At 38.6% G+C, this 22582-nt stretch overlaps 1 protein-coding gene across 3 annotated transcripts in view; it reads left to right on the forward strand.

The window, feature by feature from the left end:
* sas (stranded at second) overlaps positions 1–22582 on the forward strand; it is a 178894-nt gene that overhangs the window by 102014 nt on the left and 54298 nt on the right. For all 3 annotated transcript variants that reach the window (XM_071597510.1, XM_071597508.1, XM_071597509.1), the window contains exon 2: positions 20409–20843. In XM_071597510.1, coding sequence (XP_071453611.1) covers positions 20409–20843 — 435 coding nt within the window. The remainder of the gene's footprint in view (positions 1–20408; positions 20844–22582) is intronic.

Here is a 22582-nt window from a genome sequence, read left to right on the forward strand (position 1 = left end):
TCATAAGGAGATACTTAGACGTAGAAGGCTTTTGGATATTGCAATGTAAGAGATAATTTTAGCTAAGTGATAAGGTTTTGTGAAGTTAATATGGAATGCCAAAATTTGTTCCCATTGTGAAGGGTATCAGATATTAAAACAAAGTTGTGTAATAACTGTCAGGTGACGTCTAAAAACTAACTGTAAACTGAAACTTCTCGAAATAATAAAACCACACAAACATAAAACAAAATTAGTCACGAGAAAAATCAATATTTCGTGTAAAATCGGCACAACAAAAGAGTTGACTGCGTAAAAAGTACACAATACCGGTTGCTATAACCATGACAAAATGAAATTACCGAGTATTTTTCATGACCAACGTGGCATTTGCAATGCATAATAGGTTGTCCGTTTTGACTCTTGCATGGAGAAATATTTTCCTTGTGTTTAGTAAGGTTTTGAATAGAGTTGAGAAACATTGAGAGGATTTTTGCACGTGATAATTAGGGAAAAAAGTCAAGATGAAAGAGAGTCATTCAGCTCGGCAGTAACAATAGTTTTAAGTGTGTTGTGTTGGTCTTTGGCCTTGAACTCGTCTCGACAATTGCGAACGATTCGTGGATGAGTGTGGTCGAGTAAGCACCTCGTAAGTGCGGAGTTGTGAAGTGATAGTATCTGGATTCTCCGGGAGTTACATGTATCACAGTAGCATGCCGTAGCTGTTCTTCTGTGGCAGGCATCAGGTGACAAATCAACACACTTATTCAAGGGGAGTATGAAACCTACCGAAGCTGCGGTCTGTGGGTTCCATGTACTGAGACTGCTGTGCATACCAAACTAACTAGGCCGGTGGTCAGGGTGTATATTTATTAAGATGTTGCCGTCTTTTATCTTAAAATCTGTAACCCGTGAATATTTCACACACTGACGCAGAAAGTTCGCAATTTTTTATGACCGAATTCTGCATCAAAACTTCCTCTTGGACATGAATAACAGTTTATTCCCATTCTCGTATTAAAGTTCTCATGGTCACAAATGGATCTTAGTCTCCTCATGGCTTTCGTTACATTAAGGGAAAATATTATAGAGCTTGATATGAAACTCATATTTCCATGGAAGGACTGTAAAAGATCAGTGGTATCTAGAAGAACAGATTCCTAAACATAACTTAACAGTTTCAGGCTTAACTATGGGGAATTCCTTCATGATGAGGGTAGAAAAAGAAACTTTACACTTTCACATAAATATTTAATACTTCACACGACCATGGTTTCGCCGATGATGCTTATTCGAAACCATGGTCGTGTGAAGTATTAAATATTTATGTGGAAGTGTAAAGTTTTATTTTCTACCCTCATCGAACAGATTCCTGTTTTAAAACTACTTTTTTCAAAGGAAATAACACTTTCCCTCCCCATTTTTACATTACTGACAAATTAAAGCCTTAAACTAGAAAATACGCGACTTTAACTAACGGAAATTTACTTAGAGCGGAGCTTCTAGTTTCAGTGGGAGTAAATTGAAATAAATATGAAGTGAAGACTGTTAGATACGCTTGTTCGTAATTCTTACGAAGAAACAATCCACGGTTCGTTAAAAGCGCTGTCAACGGGCATGAATGAGACGTTGTTTAGACCTTCGCAGCCTCTTATTTCAGAGGCCATTTCGAACTTTAAGATGGGGTAAGTATGGGTGGTTATTCATTCTTGAAATGACCATGTATGTACATGATAAGAGAACGTTCATGAGATCAAAGTGTCTCGTATTTTTCAGCAATCGGGATCTCACTGTTAACCGCGACCTCAGCCTTCAATCTAAAATTGGCCACGGCAGTTGATTTATCATAAACCGGAATATAAATTTAAAGAAAGAAAGCTTCCATCTGCTGTTTCAATCCTACGTCCACGAAGCACAAACACTAGATAAGACAAGCGTTCATCAATAATGAGAATAGGATAGTGATCGGTGATGCCATTTGTTAAAAAAATACCCATTGCCGAATTCACTCTGATATTGTTAATTGATGACAATTCATCGGATTGGTGGCGCGAAATGAGTGGTTTAAGAAATGTATTGGCCCAGAGAATATTTCTCATGAGTGCCCGGATATTTAATTTATGTGAGGTCCATTACCTCCCGTTATCTAATCCCATAAATATTCTGGGTATTTCGCTTGCCTCGCTGGAGTGAAAATATCGTTGTTGTCTGTCTGCTGAAGAGAGACTTTTATTGGAGACCTTGGCTCACGCGGCGGCCGTAACGAAAATTTGAACAGGAAGACGAAATCGGTTTCAGTTGAGTTAAAAAATGAGACAAAAGACTTCTCGTATGTGAAGGGATGTATTTAAAGTTGCTATAGGAGTGTGTTAACTGACAGCGGGGAATGGAGAGGATGAGAAGTGAGCATTTGGACGCATTTAATAGATGAAATCATTGTGGAATAGCCAAATTTAATTTGATCAAGAGGGTTACATAAGCCGCAGAAATTTCAAACATCCAACATTAGGATAGGTAATAGTTTATAGGGACTGCCAAAACCTGCATCAAAATAGCACGGCATGATCATCATCATCATCACAGTTTACGAGCCCGAGGATGGGTTTATATCAGTCATCTAAACCATCCTATCCCCTCTCAATCTCTTTATGCCTTCATACCGACGCCCTCTTAAATATCCTCTCCATAATTTATCCTCTAGACGCCTCTTTAGAATTTTCCGTCAATTCTTTAGCAAAATCCTGGATATTGATGTGATTCCGATTGGGATGCGTCGGATCATAACTCTCGTGCTTCTTGTCTGTTTTTTCCATAGACCTCTATTGGATAATGAGAGCAGTGATAGTTTAAATACCTTACAATCTACTATTGGAAGGAATTTTTATAACTTTAACCTATGAGAATATTCATTATTCACACGGTCTGACCATTTGATTCTCCTTATTCTTCGATGATACCTTATTTACAATGCTTCCAAAAGTCTTTCCTCTACTCCAGTTATCTTCCATGTCCCACCGTTTAAAGAAAGACTTTCCATTTCTTTATTTTTTTCAACTTGTTAATTACGACTTACCACAGAAATAATATTGATAATTCAATAGATTTACGATAATTGTTGTGAAGAAAAATTTAGAGCTAGTTTAGTCTCATTCATGCAAATCGAATGTGTAAGATAGATAGATAGATAGATAGATAGATAGAGGTCTTTATTTGGGCGAAATTGAGACCAAATGTCCCCTTCTTCCATTTAACCCATAAGAGGGAGGGAGGTAAAGAGTATACTTAATGAAAAACAAGTATTTAGGAAACGGTTGACGAGTGTTGGTTGACGGTTGACAGTGACTTCTTCAAATACAAGTATATTGCGACTCTCTTTCCAAAATGATTAAAACAAAGAAAGAATATTCGCGTTGGGCCGTGAAATTATCAATGAGGAAAATACAACAATATCATATATCCTCAGAATTAATCCTTACGAAGCTATTTTCGTCAGCAGAGTTTGGTTTGCTTCAACCAATATGGAAGAGTATTGAGGATGGTAGGGGGGCAGGGACCAGTGAAGGTCGAGGGCGTCACAAACCGCGACGATAGGAACTACGGGACAAATGCATTTCCGTCCATGTAGGACCTCCATCCGTTTCGTCCACTTAAAAAACCATTAAGGGATGTACAATGGGAATCATTCCACTCCTGTGGCTGCGCCAAAACACAAAGTGTCAACGGAAAAAAATCGGCAAGAAAAATGAATCAGCCTATTAAACAGATTCAAAGTTAGGCACGTGAACAAAAAGAACACCAAAGTCCGATAGCAATTAGTTGCTCGAAAGCAGAAATACAATTTCTATCTGATGAATTAATAAGAAAGTTGTTCTGTAAGAATTGGACACTATCAAAAACTTGCATGACCTCATGTGAGTAATTTAGACCATTTGCAATTTTTGAAAACATGTCAATATAATAAAAGTTAGTTGTAATTTTTTCTAAAGAAAGTATTAGGTACTTCGAGTTTCAAGGCACAAGCACAATCTTCAGGTACGAAATACAATTTTCTCCATACAATTGCGTGTAAACTCTCAATGTTGAAGTACAATTCATAAATTGTTACAATTTTGTGATTTGATCCTGAAGATAATGCATTTTCAGTGAAACAATTAGTACGTAGTACATTCTATTTAAAATTGCCACTACCTTTTATTAAATTAAGTAACACGTACGAGAATTAAGGTGAACGGTAGGTGAGCTTTGGTAGCAGTCGGACGCAGATGTGGGCTCTTGACCGGAAGGACCGCACTCTAATCGGGATGATGACTCTGGACGCCCCTTGCTCCTCCAAAGCTGTGAGTTAAGTTTGGGTTCCATATCTTCCTGGGACATGAAGCGTAGGGAAAGAAACCGGTCCCCCTAATACCTTAATGCATATACATATCCATTAACAATATACTGTGTAGTCTTTAACGGGTGAAATGCACTTACTCTCTAAAGCCAATCTCCAAGTTGAATGCTTCGGACAAAAATAATAGCAACACGGGAAAAGTGAATATAAAAATATAAAATGGTTTGGATGGAAAAAATTCTATCCAAGTCGACAAAAATTTTGATTTTACCAATACGCTCAGTTTATCACAAATTGCCTTGAAACTGAGACATTAGAATATCTCTTAGAGTATTATGAAGTTAAAGGGAGAAAAAATAACATTATCTTCATGCAGACTAAAAAGGCACAAATACTCAGGAAAAATTACGATGCGTTTGAGAAATGAAACCTGTATGGATAAAAAGGAATTTAATTAAAAGCGTCGAAAAACGTGACCTTATGCAAGCATGTTTTTGATAAAAAATTGTTGTTAATAGTTTACCTGCATGAAAGATGCTCGCAAAGTTAATTTACGCCGAACAACTTTTATATTCGATTTAAAATTATTCGGGTGGTCACTCTGAGACAGATGTTACCCGTACTTCAATAATCATAACTCTGATCCCAACTTTGATCTGCTGACTTCAGATTAATGTTCAAATTACACATTATGGACAATACAACAAAATGGAATACTATTTACGAGTTTAAATGAATATACTTTGTAACTTCCACACAATTTTTATTCGTACTACCGGTTTCAACGCAACGGCGTCATCATCAGGTACAAACATTTTTCGGGCACCTGATGATGACGCCGTTGCGTTGAAACCGGTAGTACGAATAAAAATTGTGTGGAAGTTACAAAGTATATTCATTTAAACGAACATGAACCTCCACAAAGTTGAGCCCGAGACCATAGAATTCACTATTTACGAGTACTAATGTGAACAGATTATTTTAAAAAACAGCGAAAATATTAAAGTACCTGTAAACGCTATTTTAACTGAACCCAAATTTTGCCAAAATTTATTGGAAATCAAAAAATAGAATAGGGAATCTTGCTGGAGACTCTTTATCTAAACTCAATCTCCTAGTAAGCAAAACAATACTGACTCTTGCCTGTGCGGTGTAGGATATAACTTTTGTCAATCATGCTAAAACTTCGGCTAGTATTCTGACTTCTCTTTGATTTTCCCGTGGAATTCCCAATCCTACTTGGATAGCTTTCAGAGAGGTAACCAGTTCAAGTAGGTACACAGTAACTACTTCGTATTTTAGGCGGGACACAAAACCGTGTAACCGTTAACACTCCCCGCTTAAAATAATCTATATAATTTATCTAGGGATATATGAAGTCTATAAGTGTATTCAGTTGGGGTACTCACACTTCAATAGCACCCTAAAACATCAAATTGCCCACCCAATGGCACAAATGACCTCAGCATCCCATCTTCTACCCCAATAACTACAGATGCTTCGAATGAAAAATTCCAATAAACCCGAAGGCGCCAGAAAAAGACGCAACGTGCCAAGCAGCGCTCAAGGATCTCCTCCAACCCGAACACTTCAATCCCGGGGAGCACCTCGGACGCGGGCACAGTCCGGGGGCGTGAGATTGGCTGACCCCTGACCCACGACGGTGATGGTTTTATGGGTTGAGGCCCAGAGGGGAGGGAAGGGGTGGAGATTGGAGGTAGGCAGAGAGGAAGAGAGAGAGAGGGAGAGAGAAGGGCGCTTCGTGATTCATTAGGCTGTAGGCGAGGAGTGAGAGAGGGTGGGCATCAGATGAACGTGTCGAGCGGCGTGCCTCCACGAAAACCTTTAAGAAACGCCCTCGAGCCCTTTCTTTCACGCCGAATCCCTGCCCGAAAAAACGATTCTCCCACAGAGACACAGCAGTGTTTTGCGGATGCTTAATTCCACGACGCTGAGGAGTTAGGTATTCAATGGACGGAAAATTATAATTATCCGCATGCCTACATTTCACGCACAATAGGTTGATGCGTTTTTCTCACGATGCCTACGCAAGCGTGGACGTCGAACATCACACCGAGGTTCGTTCCTAGATGGGCGAGGATGAGCATAGGTTTTGATTTTGGATTCGTACGGAACTCCAAGCACAGCCACTACATTTGTCCTGAAGGAGGTGAGCCTAAAGGCCGGTTCAAATTGAATGTGAGGACTTAAAACGTAAGAACTTAAAGTCACCGTAAAGCACACAGAAATCGGTGCGTCGATACCATGACCGCAAACATAATAACGTTAGCCAATAAGAGCATAGTTTTTCTAGTGTTCACCAATTGGAAAACCTGAGTACATTGGCTCACGAAGGTCAGTCGTGGAAATAACTGCAGTCGTAATTGCGGTGAAAAGATGAAAATTTATGGGTAAGCATGTTTGTCGACGAGTTGATGGAGATATATATATATTATTGCTTGCTAATTAATTTAATCTAATTGTACTAAATGAACAGCTTTTTTCTCATGAGTTCAATTAAATTCACCTCCATTAGATTAATGGAGGTGAATTTAATTGTAAAAGTAACTTGGGTGTTTGTAACAGCATTGTATGTTTTAGTTACTTGTGACGTGTGAGTGCTGGATCGTACATGATTGGGGAAATTAAGAACTCGTTCTCTCCCGTGATTTTGTAACTTAGCGGTTTAAAATACTTAAACTTCAAAGATAAATATGAGCCATTTTTCACGTTACGTTAAGTTTTTAAGGTGAAATATGAACGGCCTCGTTCTTATTCATATCCTTGACTCGAAATTTCGAAGTTTAGTTATCACGCTAAGTGCTTGCATTCCATGAGAACTGGCCTTAAGACCTAATATGCCTTTCTTTGAAGAATTGTCCAAAACAGACAATGAGTTACCACCAACCATACTTACCCAAACCATGCTTGACTCTAAAACCGTCCATCCAAGATTACCTTGACGTTGGGGTTCCAAAGCTTATTTCATTGATTCCTCCGTTAATAAAACGAAACAATGTTTTATGCGCCCCATAAATAAGTGAATATAAAAGGCGGGGAAGCGTGAATAATTTTGCAAATAGAAGTCTGTAAATTGTGCCCCTGCATTTTTTGATATGTAAAATAAACCTAAGTGTTAAGATGATCTAATAACAAAAAAACTATTATTGAATGAGTTAAATTTTCTCATGGCTTAAAGGGTCCGTCCCAGTCAATTGGAAAAAGTTCCGCAGGCTTCGTAATTTAATAAAGCTCATGCACAACTTCAAGGTTTGTGCTATTCAATACTGTCTTCTTCCTAATGTCCGTTCACAGAGTCGTGGCCCAAGGTTTGAGAACTTCAGCAGCTGCCATGCTCTCACAAAAACCAGCAGCAAAAAAACTGCAACGCGTAAAATGAAGCGTTCAGTGCAAGGAGGACGGTTCGTTTCCCGGTACCATCTTAGGTAACCTGAGAAAAATGAAAAAGCATAACGTCACATTACTTCTATTTGGTTGGGAATCACCAGAGACATAAATCTGCTTTTAATCTAAAATATTTCCATTGGGAACCGCTGCTTGACTAAAGCCGTTGGACAGATCTGGTAGTCCAGTTTTGATATCCTCCGTTTAGGTAAGGGAAAATAAAAAATAAAAAAACTAATTAAAGATAATCGCATTTAGACGCACGTACACTAAAAAGTGTGTGTGTGTGTATATATATATATTTACACGGAATATAGGATTTAAATGTAAGGTCTTTAAATTTAAGATGCAGGATATTCCTCTCAGACGAACAAGACAGCAAAGGAACTTTGTTTTGATGACAGGGACTCCTTTATTTGAGATTTGTTCATGAAACACCCGGAAAATTCAATGCACGTAAACCGTATGAAGATTAGTTGAATTTAAATAATTGCAAGGCAGTCAATTTAAATTCCAGGCATTCGGACATTAGGTTTGATCAGACAGGAAATAAAAGTATGGCTGCACAATGTTCCGCCAATACTGTTCGACAAAATACTCGAATTACATGTAGAATACGAGATTTTCATCTTACATGTGCTGACTGGCGAATTTCAGTGGATTCTTGCGGGGAGAGATTTATGGCCTCGACAACGAGAACGGCTGTGCTTCAAGTTCAAGATTTACGGGGATCGACTGTTTTTTTCCATATAAAGAGTCACGTGACTTGTTCCGTTAAGCCGAATCTTCAAGAGGAACATTACCTAATACGTGAGCTTCGTTGTAGTAGCATGTGCAGAAGGGTTTCTGCGTTCCCTGGCCTATATTCACAAATATGATAAGGTGAAAGAGTGAAGTAAGACGTAATAGATTTTTAACAGCTCTTGAACGTAGTTACGTTGAAATAAAAGCCAAAAGACAATTTTACCTCCTGCCTCAGCTGGTCGGAAAGATGGTAGCACTCGCAAATTAGTATTTTAAGCAGTTGCCTTTATCTCATATTGTTCATATTTCACCTATATGAGAAAAATATTTACTTCAATACACAGATTTTCTTCTTTTGCTTTATTAAATGACCTGCATGTAAGCTACGATCTTGGGACTTGGAATTAAAGAGAAGCTGATAGTAAAATAATCTTCTTCCCATGTTTCTACTTTGCATCTCGCTTGAAAAATTGTATAAACCGTTTTAATATTCGCTTTGTTTAAGATTATTTCGGCTTTTTGGGTATGGCACGATATTTTTTCAATATTTTTACCCTTAAAATTTTGTCCGCTTGGAAATAAATAGATAGGTTTCAAGCTTATTTCTCTAAGTACCGTTCTTTGCATTGTTTTTATGTTTATATTGATTTTAAGCCAATGCATAGATTTCTTTAATTTCTTTGTCCCTTTATATTTTTCCATCATTTTTTACGTTCTATAAAATTATATTACATATGAATCCATTCTTCTCCAACTTAAGGGCTCACTATTCTGCACTAAATTGAATTTGAACATCAAAAAATAATAATTTTTTAATTAATTTTACATTAGGAGGATTGAGCTTTGCTTCCTATGGCCTATCTGTATATATCCCACCTTGTAACGCACCATCTCCGAAGAAATTGGTTCCCAGTTTGAGACGACCAGATTTCATCCGCTCTCCTCCTTTATCAATGAGCCGTAAAAATGGTTATGCACGAGAGATTTCAACGCCTGAAACTCTGGGTGACTACAACGGACCCAGAGTGACGGAGACCGAGAGATATGCAATATGGGAAGATCTTAAAGAATGTTCGCCATAAAACTATTTGTGGGACGCGTAGTAGTGCAAACCTTTGGGAACGATCTCCGTATACTTTGCCCTTTTAAATTCCCTAGGTAGTTATAATTAAGGGGCTCAAGTAGCATGATATCATCAAATGATTTCACTTTCATGCAACTTTCTCTTCCAAAGGGTTTCACTTTCCGAAGGCATTCATCGTTTGGTTATCGGCGAAGAGTATAAATATGAAATTTAGAAATGAAAGACAGCTCAAGGAAAAAAAGCAAATACCTAGAGAATTTTTGATAAGTTAGCGTTACAAACGCAAACTTTCATGTCGTTAGCTCTAGAGCAGGTAGAATAATAGTGAACGACGTGCTATGTAACTCCCGGTCACCCCTCCTCAACCTTAAACTCCCAAACTCTTTGTCCTCCTTTCCCTCCCCCACCATCTCCTCTTCCTTTCTTACATCCATACACCCACCCCCACCTCCCCATTCCTTCTGTTATATAAAGAAAGATTTTGGCCTGTATTTCACCTGAAGATGACGCTGAGCGTCGAAACCTAGGTCGTGAATAAATATTTTATGTGGAAAAACCAAGTTTTCTTTTTCAATATACTTCACAAAGATTTGATTTGTTTATATGAAATAACTGCTGTTGAATGAATAAATAAAATGTATATTTTTTCGACAAATCTCAGAGCCTCTCAAACCTATATTGTGCGTTAAGTGCCCTATTATAACTATTATTTTTAAATAGTACACTTTTCCTGCAACTCCTCGATACGCCATTTATAATTCAAAGCAGGGCGTGTGAAGGCAGATCAAAAGTGAAAGTAAGGTTGCTAACGGTTGGTATATACATATATACCAATATTTTATTTAGATTTCATGCACTAGTGTAAATATTGGGATATTATTTTCAGCCCTTTAGCTCTTGAAAGAACATAAGCATTATCTGACCCTTTGGTAACTTAAAATATATTCATATTAACTCTTTCGCTGCGCGATCAAATCATAGATAAAGATCTTGCAAAAGATCTTCATCACGAATTTCGAATGTCTAAACGGATAACACAATAGGGCAAGTTTGGAGGAAAGTCAACTTCTCGTGAACTTCACACGCTGTTCGCTATCGAAACCCTCACCCCAAAGGCCTTCGATATAGCCTCCTAGTATTACTCGAATATATCCCACAATCGGCAAATGATAGAGCTAGAAAACTTCCTCCATTCTCACTCCTGCGTTCCAAGGAAGAGTAGCACAAATTGGCCATCCTAGAATGAGAGAATCTCCGCACCTGAGAGGAAACGGGGAGAGAAGATAGATGGGCATTCAGTGGGAAGGGATAGTGATTCTGGAAAGAGAGAACGGTTGGAAGTTCACAAAAAAAATTACAAAGAAAAGGAGGGACTCACACACTACTAGGTGAGATTGGAGCGGAGGAGAAGACCAAGATGGGAGAGTGAGAAAGAGAGGGCGGGGAAGAGAAGGATCGGTTGGATGGAAAAGAAAAAAAAACAGAAAAAAATTACAAAGGAGATGGAAGGAAGGGTGACGTCACTTGACCTTGAAGCGGCCACAAAGGGACGAGCAAGAGGTAAAAGTCGAGGGCGAGGCAAGTGGGTGCCTCACCTCCTTGAGGAGAAAGAGCAGCCGCGAGAGGAGACGATGGAGCACCCGGATGAAAGGGGTTAGCCACCCAAGAAGGTAAACGCTCGCCTCCCGCTTGGCCTCTCATGGCATATTGTCCGCACGCACTTCATTGTGAATTGCTTCCACGTACTCGAGCAATCCTCAACAGGGCTGTAGCTGCGCGAGATCCTATTGCAGCTGCGCGATGTCCCGTGGCTCATAATGATGAGAAAATGAGTAGGAAGAAAGTAAAGGAGAGGTGTTATCGCGCTTTAGTTAGGCTGCTATATTTGGAATACGAGGCAACTATTTAGTATCCAATGGGGAAAATGCTAATTGAGGAATCGGAAAGATTGCAGAGAAAATCCGTGAGACTTGTTGAAAACTTCCAAGAGAAAAGGGTAAACGTGACGGGTATGCTCGGAGGATGGGAGCCAAGAGAATCCCGAAGGGAGCAAACAAGCCTTAAGACTTTTGTTTACGTGGGGTCAGTATATGACAATTGGTAGTTACAAAAATGTCTATGGAAAAATGCAATAAAATATTACAAGTATCAAATTATTTGGGGAAGAGACCACTCCCATTAGTAAAGGCAACAGGCAACATACACGCCAAGCTAGCTTTTCTAACAAGGAAAAAAGTGTGAACGATGTAAGAAAAAATAGAAAAGAATAAAATACCGACACACATAAAACATATGATAGGCGTTGGCATAGTTTAGTGCCCTTAGCTACACTAAATAAAAATAATAAAAAATACATCTATAAAGTCTATACTACCTAATGATGCTGTTTATTACCTAGTTGATGTCTATCGCTTATATTTTTTTCTCAATTTGTTCTTAGAAAAAACGACATGGCCACACTAACCGTGGTATAAACTATCTTTATGATCTTGAATGTATGATTTTGTATTCCATAGCAAAATTGAGTGAGGGAGAAAATAGGTGTGTGAAACAGAAAACTTATGTGCCCTAAATTAGCTTAAGAGATGCAACTTACAAACAAAACTTCATGTTTGGAGGTGTTAGCTCTATAAATCCTCAAACATTACTATACTTGTCGTTACTTCTTTTTAAAAATCTCACTGCTCTACGTCGTACGTAATCTAATCAATTCGTAAAGCTAAATATTAACCACCGTACTCAAAGATAGGCCTAACATGGGAGAAGTAACAAATCTAAAGGCTAAATTTTTTGCTTGATGCCAATTTTGGTTCGCTTCGCCGCATTTTGGTCGTATGTGTTTAGTTCAAGAGGTAAAGTGCGGTTTAGGTGCCCAACAGATTTTCCGTGCGCTATTCCAGTTTGATGAATGGTTTAAAGAGTTTTGGGTCACTTATTCCTTAGCAAAAAATTCGTGGCTAAGCTATTTTTAAATTTGATTATATAGTATTTTCATACATCGCACCTGTTCTGAATCACATCTTTGTTATAAGGCAACCCACCCATATCCGACTGTGTGTAAATGCAAATTCTAATATGTCGTCATAAAATTGGTGCATACAAATATTACTCTTGAGTACGTTGCTTAGATCGCTAATATGTACTTTAATTAGAAGTGGGTCTATGATGATTCCCTGGGGAAAACCTGATGCTACTTCGACTGCATTATCTGTTGTAAGGTCAATAACTATCTGTAGTTCGCGATAGCTGTAGGATTCTTTGATACAGCACAAAGCATAATGGTTTAAGCCAAAGAGCAAAACCCTTTGGGATTTGGGTTTAGAGTTTGGGAAAAAAATTGCAGATTTTCATCTTATTTGGTACTTTTTCGTAGCACTTTTTCAAATCCAGAAATATCCCACCACATGTTTTCTTCAGATAATCGTCTTACATGGTGCTCTAAACTTAATTACTAGTAGCTTACTAAGCAATATCTTCGGAAATATCATGATTCATTCTTTCTAGCAAATAGGAAATGTGTGTTTGAATTACAAATGTACTCGCAATGCTGAAAAAAATGAAAAATGTCATTCTTTTAAAGGTGTATTTTATTTCTATGTATAATATATCATGTTCCAAGACGCTCCCTTATTTAAGAGATCAAATTAGCAAGATATACTTAACACTGTGCAACGAACTAATACTCCCTTAAATTACTCGCCTTAGATATTCTTATAACCTTAAAAAGCTCAATAATTCAAAGTCATTAACGAAGGTTCAACCAATTCCCGACGACTTGGTGGTCACGGTGAACAACACACCTTCTCTACCGTCTTTCTTGTATGACGGGATTTATACCGCGGGACCGTTACCGCCACCGAGTTAATTGCGAAAAAAAATCTTCGCTCCGCGCAATTTACCGTCGTTACGTACGCGTTACCCCGCTGCTTATCGGTATCTCACATGACCAACAGAGCGTTAAATCAGACGGTGAAAAAGGAAATAAACCACGCTGAAAACTTACTATTCCCAGAGCCTCATTAAACTTCCTCGTTATCTCGCGGCTTCAAACTGTTGAGAGCGGAAGGAATTTTAAGGGAATTCTTCTCACTCGGGATTAATCCATCCAAAAAAAGGTATCGGGTGTCTTCTTTTTTTTATATTAACGATTGAGTGATCTTATTTTTTTTACCAAGCCCATTGAGAGTTAATTTTCCCTTCCATTTATGCCCTCGAGACGAAATAACAGTCGCAACTGATACTTATGCATGCGTGTAGACTATCATTCACAACTTCCACTTGCAGGATTCGTCATAAAGCCAAAACATGGATGCTTGAACGCAAGTCGCCGTGTTTATGACCGCCATTGGTGTTATTCATAAGAATGAGTATTCCTTCCGTAAATTTTAGGTGTCAGTTTTTGTTAATGGATGAAATTGAATGCGAGACATCGCTGTGGTTTTGATGGGCACGACTGCGGGCATTGTATTAAGAAGAAATGCAATGGAATTTCATTCCCTGGCCACAAATTTGCGTGAGCCACCGATATTTCCGTTATTTCAAATAACATGATTCTGTGAAAACCTCAAGTATAGTAAAGGATAGTGGGCAGAAATCTCCAGTTATTCGGTCATTAAATCACATTTCTTATTATTATTCTTGTACAATTGTAGTCTTGTATTGGTATTCTTGTATATTTTAGGCTCTTAAGATCGTCAGATTCATAGCTGGAGAAAATAGAATAAAATTACCCACTGCGTCGTTGAGCCAGGATAGTCTACGAGGTCTACGATGGTCTCTCGTACAATCGTTTGGTTAAATTTAGATGCACTAGTACCAGTACCATTTCTTGATAGATGTATGTTTATGAAAGCTGTTTTAAGTCATAGTGTCAGTAAAAATTTATAAATATACAGTTTCATTAGCTAAACTAATTAACAAATAGAGGGATGTCAAAAAAAATATTTTTCTTAACTAAAACGGTGAGAGCGATACCTACGCCTTTTTTTTGTCACCAAAGAAATATTACACCATAGGTATTAATTCCCTTTTATTAAACACGCAATTTTGCGATGTCACTTTAAATTTAAACCTCTTAAAAGCTTTATGAAAGAATACATTCTCAATATAAAATTATATAATACGTATGCTACATGAATCTTTCTTAACTATCATAAAATAAAGATATGTTTCGTATGATTACAATTAAATCCCATTTTTATTTAATATATCCATATTATTCATGCTCAGCATTGCATTCAGACACTATCTATACTAAATTCAACCAAAAGCAGTCCAAAATTGCTTCTAAACAGGAAGGGTTACTATGAATGTGATAGTCATAACAAAACGAGGTATTAAGAGTAAAAAACACTTTAATATAAACGAATTAAATCACAACACTTTTATCGACTAGCTCACACGATTAATACAGGTATTCCTCAATATATTTATTTCTTAGAGTGCATTAATGGGTCTCTAAAATTTCTTGTAGCCACAGGAGTCACTTAGTTTGCCTATAATTGATTTCAAACATCTCAGAGGAGAGAAATGTTAAGCAAGTAAATTGTGCACCGTTATAAAGTTACACAAAATATATTTTTCACCTGAATGAGTCATTCTGAAGAACATTTCAACTGCTTATTATCTTTTAAACGAAATAACAGAAACATTTATGACAAAGTAAAGTTTAGCATAATAAGCCAAAGACGCCACAACAGTTTTAAATACACAAAATTAAATTTACTCGATTAAATATAAAATTTGGGTGTTAAACATGAGTACCCGGTGGAGTCCTATGCTCTCAATTGGAACCGAGCTGAAATAAATCATTCCATCGATCAAGCAGCACAACTTTAATAAGAAAGGTCGAAAGGTGTCGTGGATTTTATCGCCCGTCACTCTTTTTAATTTCCACATGAGTTCCGAGTAATTAGCTCTCCTTATTAACATAAATTCATGAATGGCTAATCCAACGTGCGCAGGCCTGGTTTGCCGGTTGATCATCGTCTTTCAAACAGGTTCCCGTCAAATCCAACGGAACCAGATGTTGAATCTCCGAGTCATTTTCTGTTGTTATTTTGAGGGAGGAAACGGGTAAAAGGAGCCGGTTTTCCTTTGAATGCGGGATCTTACGTGTAATCGAGGTGCATTATTACTCTTAAAAAAGTTTGTGTACTGCCACAAAATTAATGCCAATTGTATCAAAATAATGACGCGAATATTTAATGACTGCAAATCCAGTTATGACAAACAGACAATTATACATTATGAAACATCGAAATCACTCAAATATATTACTCAGTACTTTAAATATTTTCTCAGACAAAATGATAATTTAACTTGAGTTTACGTACTTTGAACTTCATTGATTAGGTAAAGAGTATTGTGAATGTTAAGGATGTTGGATCGTCACTGCAGAAGTCAAACTGCCAACTTAGTTTATATATTAATGACGAGGGATGGAATCAATGAAATATCCACACGTGCGTCTTTTGTAAACAGATATTGTGTGATTATAAATTTGTTAAGGACTACGCGGTTCCTATCAATTTTTGAAACATGCCATAAATCTTATTTTTAACTACGTCTGAGGCGGCAGTTTTTGAAGCCGTGCGGTTTTGGCTTATTTCTTCACCACAAATTAATCAATATTATTTGAAAAAAGGTGGATATATGCTGAGATGTTGACAATATTACAACTCATATAATTGCGCACGTGATTTCATTTTTTCGTGAGAACGACATTTATTTCTACACCTTTAATCTTAAATTCTGTACCTTTTTAAAATCCCTAGTTTTGACAACTCTCTTCTTGTCCCAGGTCTGTTATCGTGATGTATTCATCATAACCGTCACAGTTACTCGTATCTTATGGCAATATTTCAACAAATCTGGCAGATTTTCTTAGAAATTATTCTAATTTCTGAGTTAGCATTTCCTTCCATGACTCCCAAATAATCACCGCGTGTTTCAAACGCTGCCTAAATAAAGAGAGGTAATTCATCTCTATTACATTTCCGATACATTTTCTTAAGACAAAGCTTAATGAAATCTTATTTTATAGGTCTTAGGTTAATGCTTATGTTTAATTTCGTTATGATTGCTTAGGTATTTTGTGTGCCTGAATCTGTAAGTGAAGGTGTTCGTCCCTCTTATTTCATCTTGATGGTGCAATCTGTGAACGTAATTCGGAGCCATTATCGGCAAGTAGCCTGTTTGTCTCTGAGCTAGCTTTGACACACCCCACATCCTTGCGCATTTGCCGGCATCAGATGATAAAGATGGAAGAGCAGATTTTGACTTAAAATTGACTGTAGGTATATGCATATAGGATTGCATGCACGACTCTTCGGTCTTACTAAGGAGTATAAAAAATGTCTTAGATTCGGAGCATGAATGCGCGTATGGCCGGGCGCACGTGTTACCTAGAAGGGCGACCTTCTCTCTGGGTTGGGAATCTTGGCGGCGGTCAGGCCAACCAGATCAGGTGGATGGGTTAACAAGTGAGCGACGAAAGCGAGTTCCCAGGACCGGTGGTGCTTCCGTGTCCCACGTGCCACATTATAATAAAAATAAATATAAAAAAAAGCTTTTCCCGTGTCCCATGTCTGTGCAGGGAATGAGTTCTCACCCCGAGGGGAACAGAAGATCCCCACTGGTTCGCACTCCAGTTTCTTCGAACCTACGCAGGGTGGGAAATTCCCTATGCTTCACAATTCCCGAAAGAACGACCGCACTCGCCCCAAGGTGTTCCCGACGAGAATGGCGCCATATGAAGAAATCTTAAAACCATATCAATATTTTTTTTATTGTGGCCAAGTCGATGTGAATAATTTTAACCAATTTGATACATTAATCGATCAAAAGCTGTCGTTGAAAAAAAGATATGAATGCAGCGAAGAGAATAAGTAGTTATCCGCAAACAAAAAATAAAAATGCTCACAAATATATATAACTTAAATTGGAAACAATTAACTATTCGCAAATTACCTCATCCGTCGGTCATTCTCCCCCCCCCCCCCGAAATCTACTACTACCATGAAACTATCTTCCATATCTACTATATTTAACTTCGATAGACGATATGGATGATATCGCGTTAATAGTCGATGCACGATAAGTTAAAATTACGATATAGTGGATATCTTTGATGATAGTCGATGTAACTGATAAGTAATACCATATGGATATATCATTCAGTTTTGCCCACTAAAAAATTTGCAGATGTTCCGCGGCTTATGGTAAATATCCCCTTTGTTAAACATATTTCCAAATATTCGTACTCGATAAAAATGGATGATTGTAACTGAATTATAACTCAAATATCATGAAAAAATGTAATAGATTACTATAATGTAATTATCGGACATTTATTTAAGCTATTACTTTAAATAATTACTTCAAGACTTTTTTTGAAACTTCAGCTATTTTCATATAACATTCATCAGCCATTGCACATCTGTAAAACGCTACTATTTTCCGTCTACATAAAATATTTTATAATATTATTTAAATATTCTGAACATATTACCAGCTAAGCCCACATATACGATAATCAGAAGTAGCTTTACGTAAATTAGAAACCACTGTTTAATGCCGCTGTTCGGAGCCTGAAAATAGTATAACTGGGAAGTGTATATAATTATATGAATGCGTTGAAATGAATCTATGAGTTGAAAAAACAGTCAAAAATACATGTACATAAGAGTGGCCAATACAAATCTAAATGCCTGATCCAAAATAAATATATGGAAATCCTACATTCAGCCTATACACTGCAGGTCGCCAGGAAGGAGCGTGGCAGGATGTGTTAAGACTACCCTACGCGGCCGAAATGTATTTGGCAAGTTAAGAGCCGTATCGCGTTTCAAGCAACGTTTGAATCCTCGATAAAAAGGGCACAATGTAAAAAAATGTTCACTGTTTGTCACCAAGGCATTTACTGCATTAATTGATAGGGCGTTGGCGTGGGAAGCGCATCGTTAAAAGCACGGGATGTTAAGAAATGAGACCCTCACCCAACCATGACTAATTGGAAAGGCAGCCGTGGAGAGAAAAACTATTGACTCCCGCGAGATGGTTGACTGTTTACTGCATCGCACAGCCATTCCATCTGTTTGTCCACCGAGAAAGGAATCAGGAGTCTGAGAAGGGTGAGCATGCGGGGGGGGGGGTTAAGGGCGGGAAATGGTGGGCAGGGGAGTTTTTCACGCTCCAGCAATCGGAGGATGGAAGGACGAGACAATAAGGAAGCGGGAGGAGGATAATTGCCACCCCTCGCCTCCTCCCTTTCGCGATCGCAGGCGGTCTCCCTCCCACTGAATAAGGACTTCCCTTGGACCGAGAACCAATCGCCCCCTCCCCTCCCCATCGGCCCCTGCCGCGGCGCCGAGCGCGCAGGTTAGCCGGAAGGGGCAGAGCGGGGGTGGAGAAAAAGCGGCCATCGCAACCCGTCCGCCTGACGTCGTGGAAGTGACCGAATGGCTTTCATTCTCCAGGTTAGAGTCTCACTCTGGAGGATTCATTGTCTCCCTTTCCTCCGCGAAACGAAGGGATCACCGCAGAACAATGAGCGTACCTGTGAAGTGTTCCCGAGGAATGACATTCCGATGACCCGTTCCTCGGGCTTAGCTCCGGAGAGCGTGGGCGAATTTCTGAAGAAAGAGCGTCGACGGAACGGTAATGGATTGAAGGAAACGAAGCAAGAGAGACGTAGGAAAATATGAATACATATAGTATATGAGGGAGACATTATCATCTACAAGCGCTCGCTTGTGGGAATCCAGGAAGCTTATTTTCCGTCGACAACGCTCTAAGATTCCAGAAAACACGTCGTTTGCACATGCATCGGGTTGCGGCATGATCCCATGAATGAAAGCGATTCATACGAAATACAAATAAGAAAATGTTTTTTCACAATTATAGTTTATGAAGCTTTGGACAGACAGTCTGCCAAAGGGAATGGAAAGATGGGAAAGTAAAATGGACGGAAAGGAAACCAATCGAAGAAGTACTAGGCATGGTGCTGGAGGAAAGAGGATTGTTTGGAGAAATCCAAAGGAAGCGGGAAAGGTGCATGCAAAGAACTTTGATCAGCGATGGAATGTTGAAAACTCGTGATACAGTGGGGAGAATGTCAGGCAAGTGAAGTAGTAAGAGGAAAAGGCTAGGCATGTTGGATGGAATGAAGGGAGGTAGAATCTTCACGGAATTGAGTAAGGATTTATTGCGTTGTAGAGGGTCAGGTTGTGCCTAGTTACAAATGCAGCGGTTTCAGTCTGTACCTATCAAAAAATGTTCCTTAAACCATAGACTATCTCATAATAATGATAATATTATAACTTCGACCGCCTCGACGCGAATTGAGGATTGATTGGTATTGAAATGGAAATCGAGTGGTAATTGGTGGAGGCCATATACGATCGTGTGTGTGTATATATATATATGTGTATATATATATATATATATATATATATATATATATATATATATATATATATATCATACACACACATATATATATACATACAACCTAATCATTTTTTTCTCAGTAGGTCGTTGAAATCTTCTTGAGAAAATTTTATAAATTATCTGTTTGTGCGCTTTCATGAAATTTTTTATCCTTTTTTTCTTCCTCTAATGGCGTTGGCACGTTGCATCTTCTTGGTTATTTGAATTCTAGAATAACCTTGATGATTGGCCATTTTTATCCGATATGATATATTTAATTTGGAATTGTATACAGTTTTGCATTGCAAGTAATACCGCAATCTAACGATCACCTCCCCCTGAATCTCAATGACTCTTTACCATTTAGCGGTGGGCGATTTGATTTTCGAGAAACTTTTCACTGACCGGATTTACTCTTCTTTTTTCCCGCAGATGAATCAGCTCTGATGTCCACGACGCAGCTGACCGCCCTGTCGGCGACCGAGACTACTTTAACCCTTGGTTGGAAGGGACCCGCGGGGTATGTGATCCAATATCGAGAGGTCACGGACGGCGGCGATAATCGAACCGAGAAGACCCCTTGGCAGAAATACGAGAAGATGACCGAGTCCCCGGAGTGGAACATGACCATCACGGGCCTCAAGCCGGAGAGGTCGTATGAGGCGCGTGCCCTCTTGCCCGGGTCCGCGGATGAGGACCAGGGGCGGATTGGAGGGGTGGAGGCCGTGCTGAGGGCGGAGGTGGGCTGCGCCTGCCCCCGGCCGTTCTTCCGGATGGGGGCCGTCAAGGGGGACAGCGGGTGCACGGAGAGGCCGATGGCGGAGAAGCCCTGCTGCGTGCTGGTCGTGTGCGCCGACTCCCACATAAGTGAGTGGTGGGGGATGACGATCCCCATGCATTATCCGCGAGAGATATAAGGCATTCCTTTGATGCGTGAGATTTAGGAAGCATTTTTCTGCAAGGGTCGGAATGAGGAAAACATCCTTTAGGTTGTACATGTTGCCACGTACGTTTTGAGTCTTCACTAGTTTCGCCCACTGAATTATAACAAAAAATATCATGCAATAATTTTCAAGGTTGTGCTGAATCAAGTAACATTTTTTTCCAAGAAACTGTGGGAAATGCCGCAACAGTAACTTTTAATGGAGTCGTCCGCTAATATGCATTTCAATGCAACAAATTCAGAGTGTAAAAATCATCGGAAATCGAGGGATTCGGGTTCGAATCCCGGTTAAGGTGAATAATGTTTACACTCTGGAATTGTTGCATTAAAATAGTTTTGTTTGATTTTATATAATTCATGGATTACTGAACATCAGGCTCTTCATCATGATCAGGGATTATTGAGTCGAGGGTTGGTGTTTTAGCAACTCAACAAATTATCCTGTTCCCTGTCATTCTCTTCATCCCCTCAAAGTTCCTTACGCAAATATTTTCCGCAATTGCTTTTCGTAGTTCAACGTAGGCCCTCTATAATTCTTCCCCACCATGTTTCCTTCGTTTACAATCTTCAGTGAACTGCCATGCCCGAGGGGTTTGTTCAATCAATTTCCCCCTTCTTCCTAAATGTGCCCTCCAAAGGCTATTGGCCTTCATCCACTCTTAAAAGGTGTACTTTTTCATTTGTTACTCTGCCTATTCATTTGGTTTTCATCATTCTTTTGAAACACCACATTTCCATCGACTCCAGTCTTCCCCTATCTGCTGCTTCTTTCATCCATATCCATGATGCTCGAAATAATTCACAAGAAGGGCCAATTGTTTTAGGTAGGAGGTTCAAGGATAACTTTACCAGCTGGACTGGAATGAAGAAAATATTTTTATCATTTTTGTTAAGTATTCGTGCACGTTCCATGTTAATCTGTACTAATTTTGCTCGTTAAAATATTTCTAAAATATCCACCAATCTTTTCCATTGTTGGGTCTGATCACGAATAATTTTGTGAATGTGCTTTTTATTTAATTAATTGGATTGCTGCACCCGGTGCAAAAAAAAGTTTTTCTTCTTCCGGGTATAATTTCACTTTTCAATAACAAAATTAAGTTGTTCGTCGCTCAGAACCGCGTCGTCACTATGTTGCTCAGGATATTTTCAACTTTTGTGCGATGAATTGTTCAAGTGGAAACTTTCGCCCTGGGTAGTATTCATCCATCTTTGCTGGATTTGTTAAATAGACTAAAAGAATTAAACAGTTCCCTATAAGAGCGTTTAATCGACTTTAAATCTAGATTGAAGTACGTGTACACATGAACTTTAGCGCCTATTTAAATATACCCTCAGTACACACAGTTATAATTTACACTGAGGTAATCGTTATCACCGATTACAATCGTCGAGGTTTGAATAGAATCTTAAATTATTCGTTTATATCAGAATGTTCTTGACACACTTGGTATTGGTAAGATATTCTTAAAAAATATTTCAAAGTTCTTCGCATATTGCTTTCATTTTTGAAAATCTTTACTTGTGCCCTTATTTAGAAAATATTAATTGCAGATAAAATAACATAAATCAATCCATAAGAGCTATCATAGCGAAAATGACAATTAATATTATCAAATTTTCAGATTTTCAAATAAGACAAAATACAGCCTGAAATAGAAGT

Source organism: Hetaerina americana, unplaced genomic scaffold (assembly GCF_022747635.1).
Source record: "Hetaerina americana unplaced genomic scaffold, ioHetAmer1.1.p SCAF_9, whole genome shotgun sequence".
Taxonomy (NCBI): domain Eukaryota; kingdom Metazoa; phylum Arthropoda; class Insecta; order Odonata; family Calopterygidae; genus Hetaerina; species Hetaerina americana.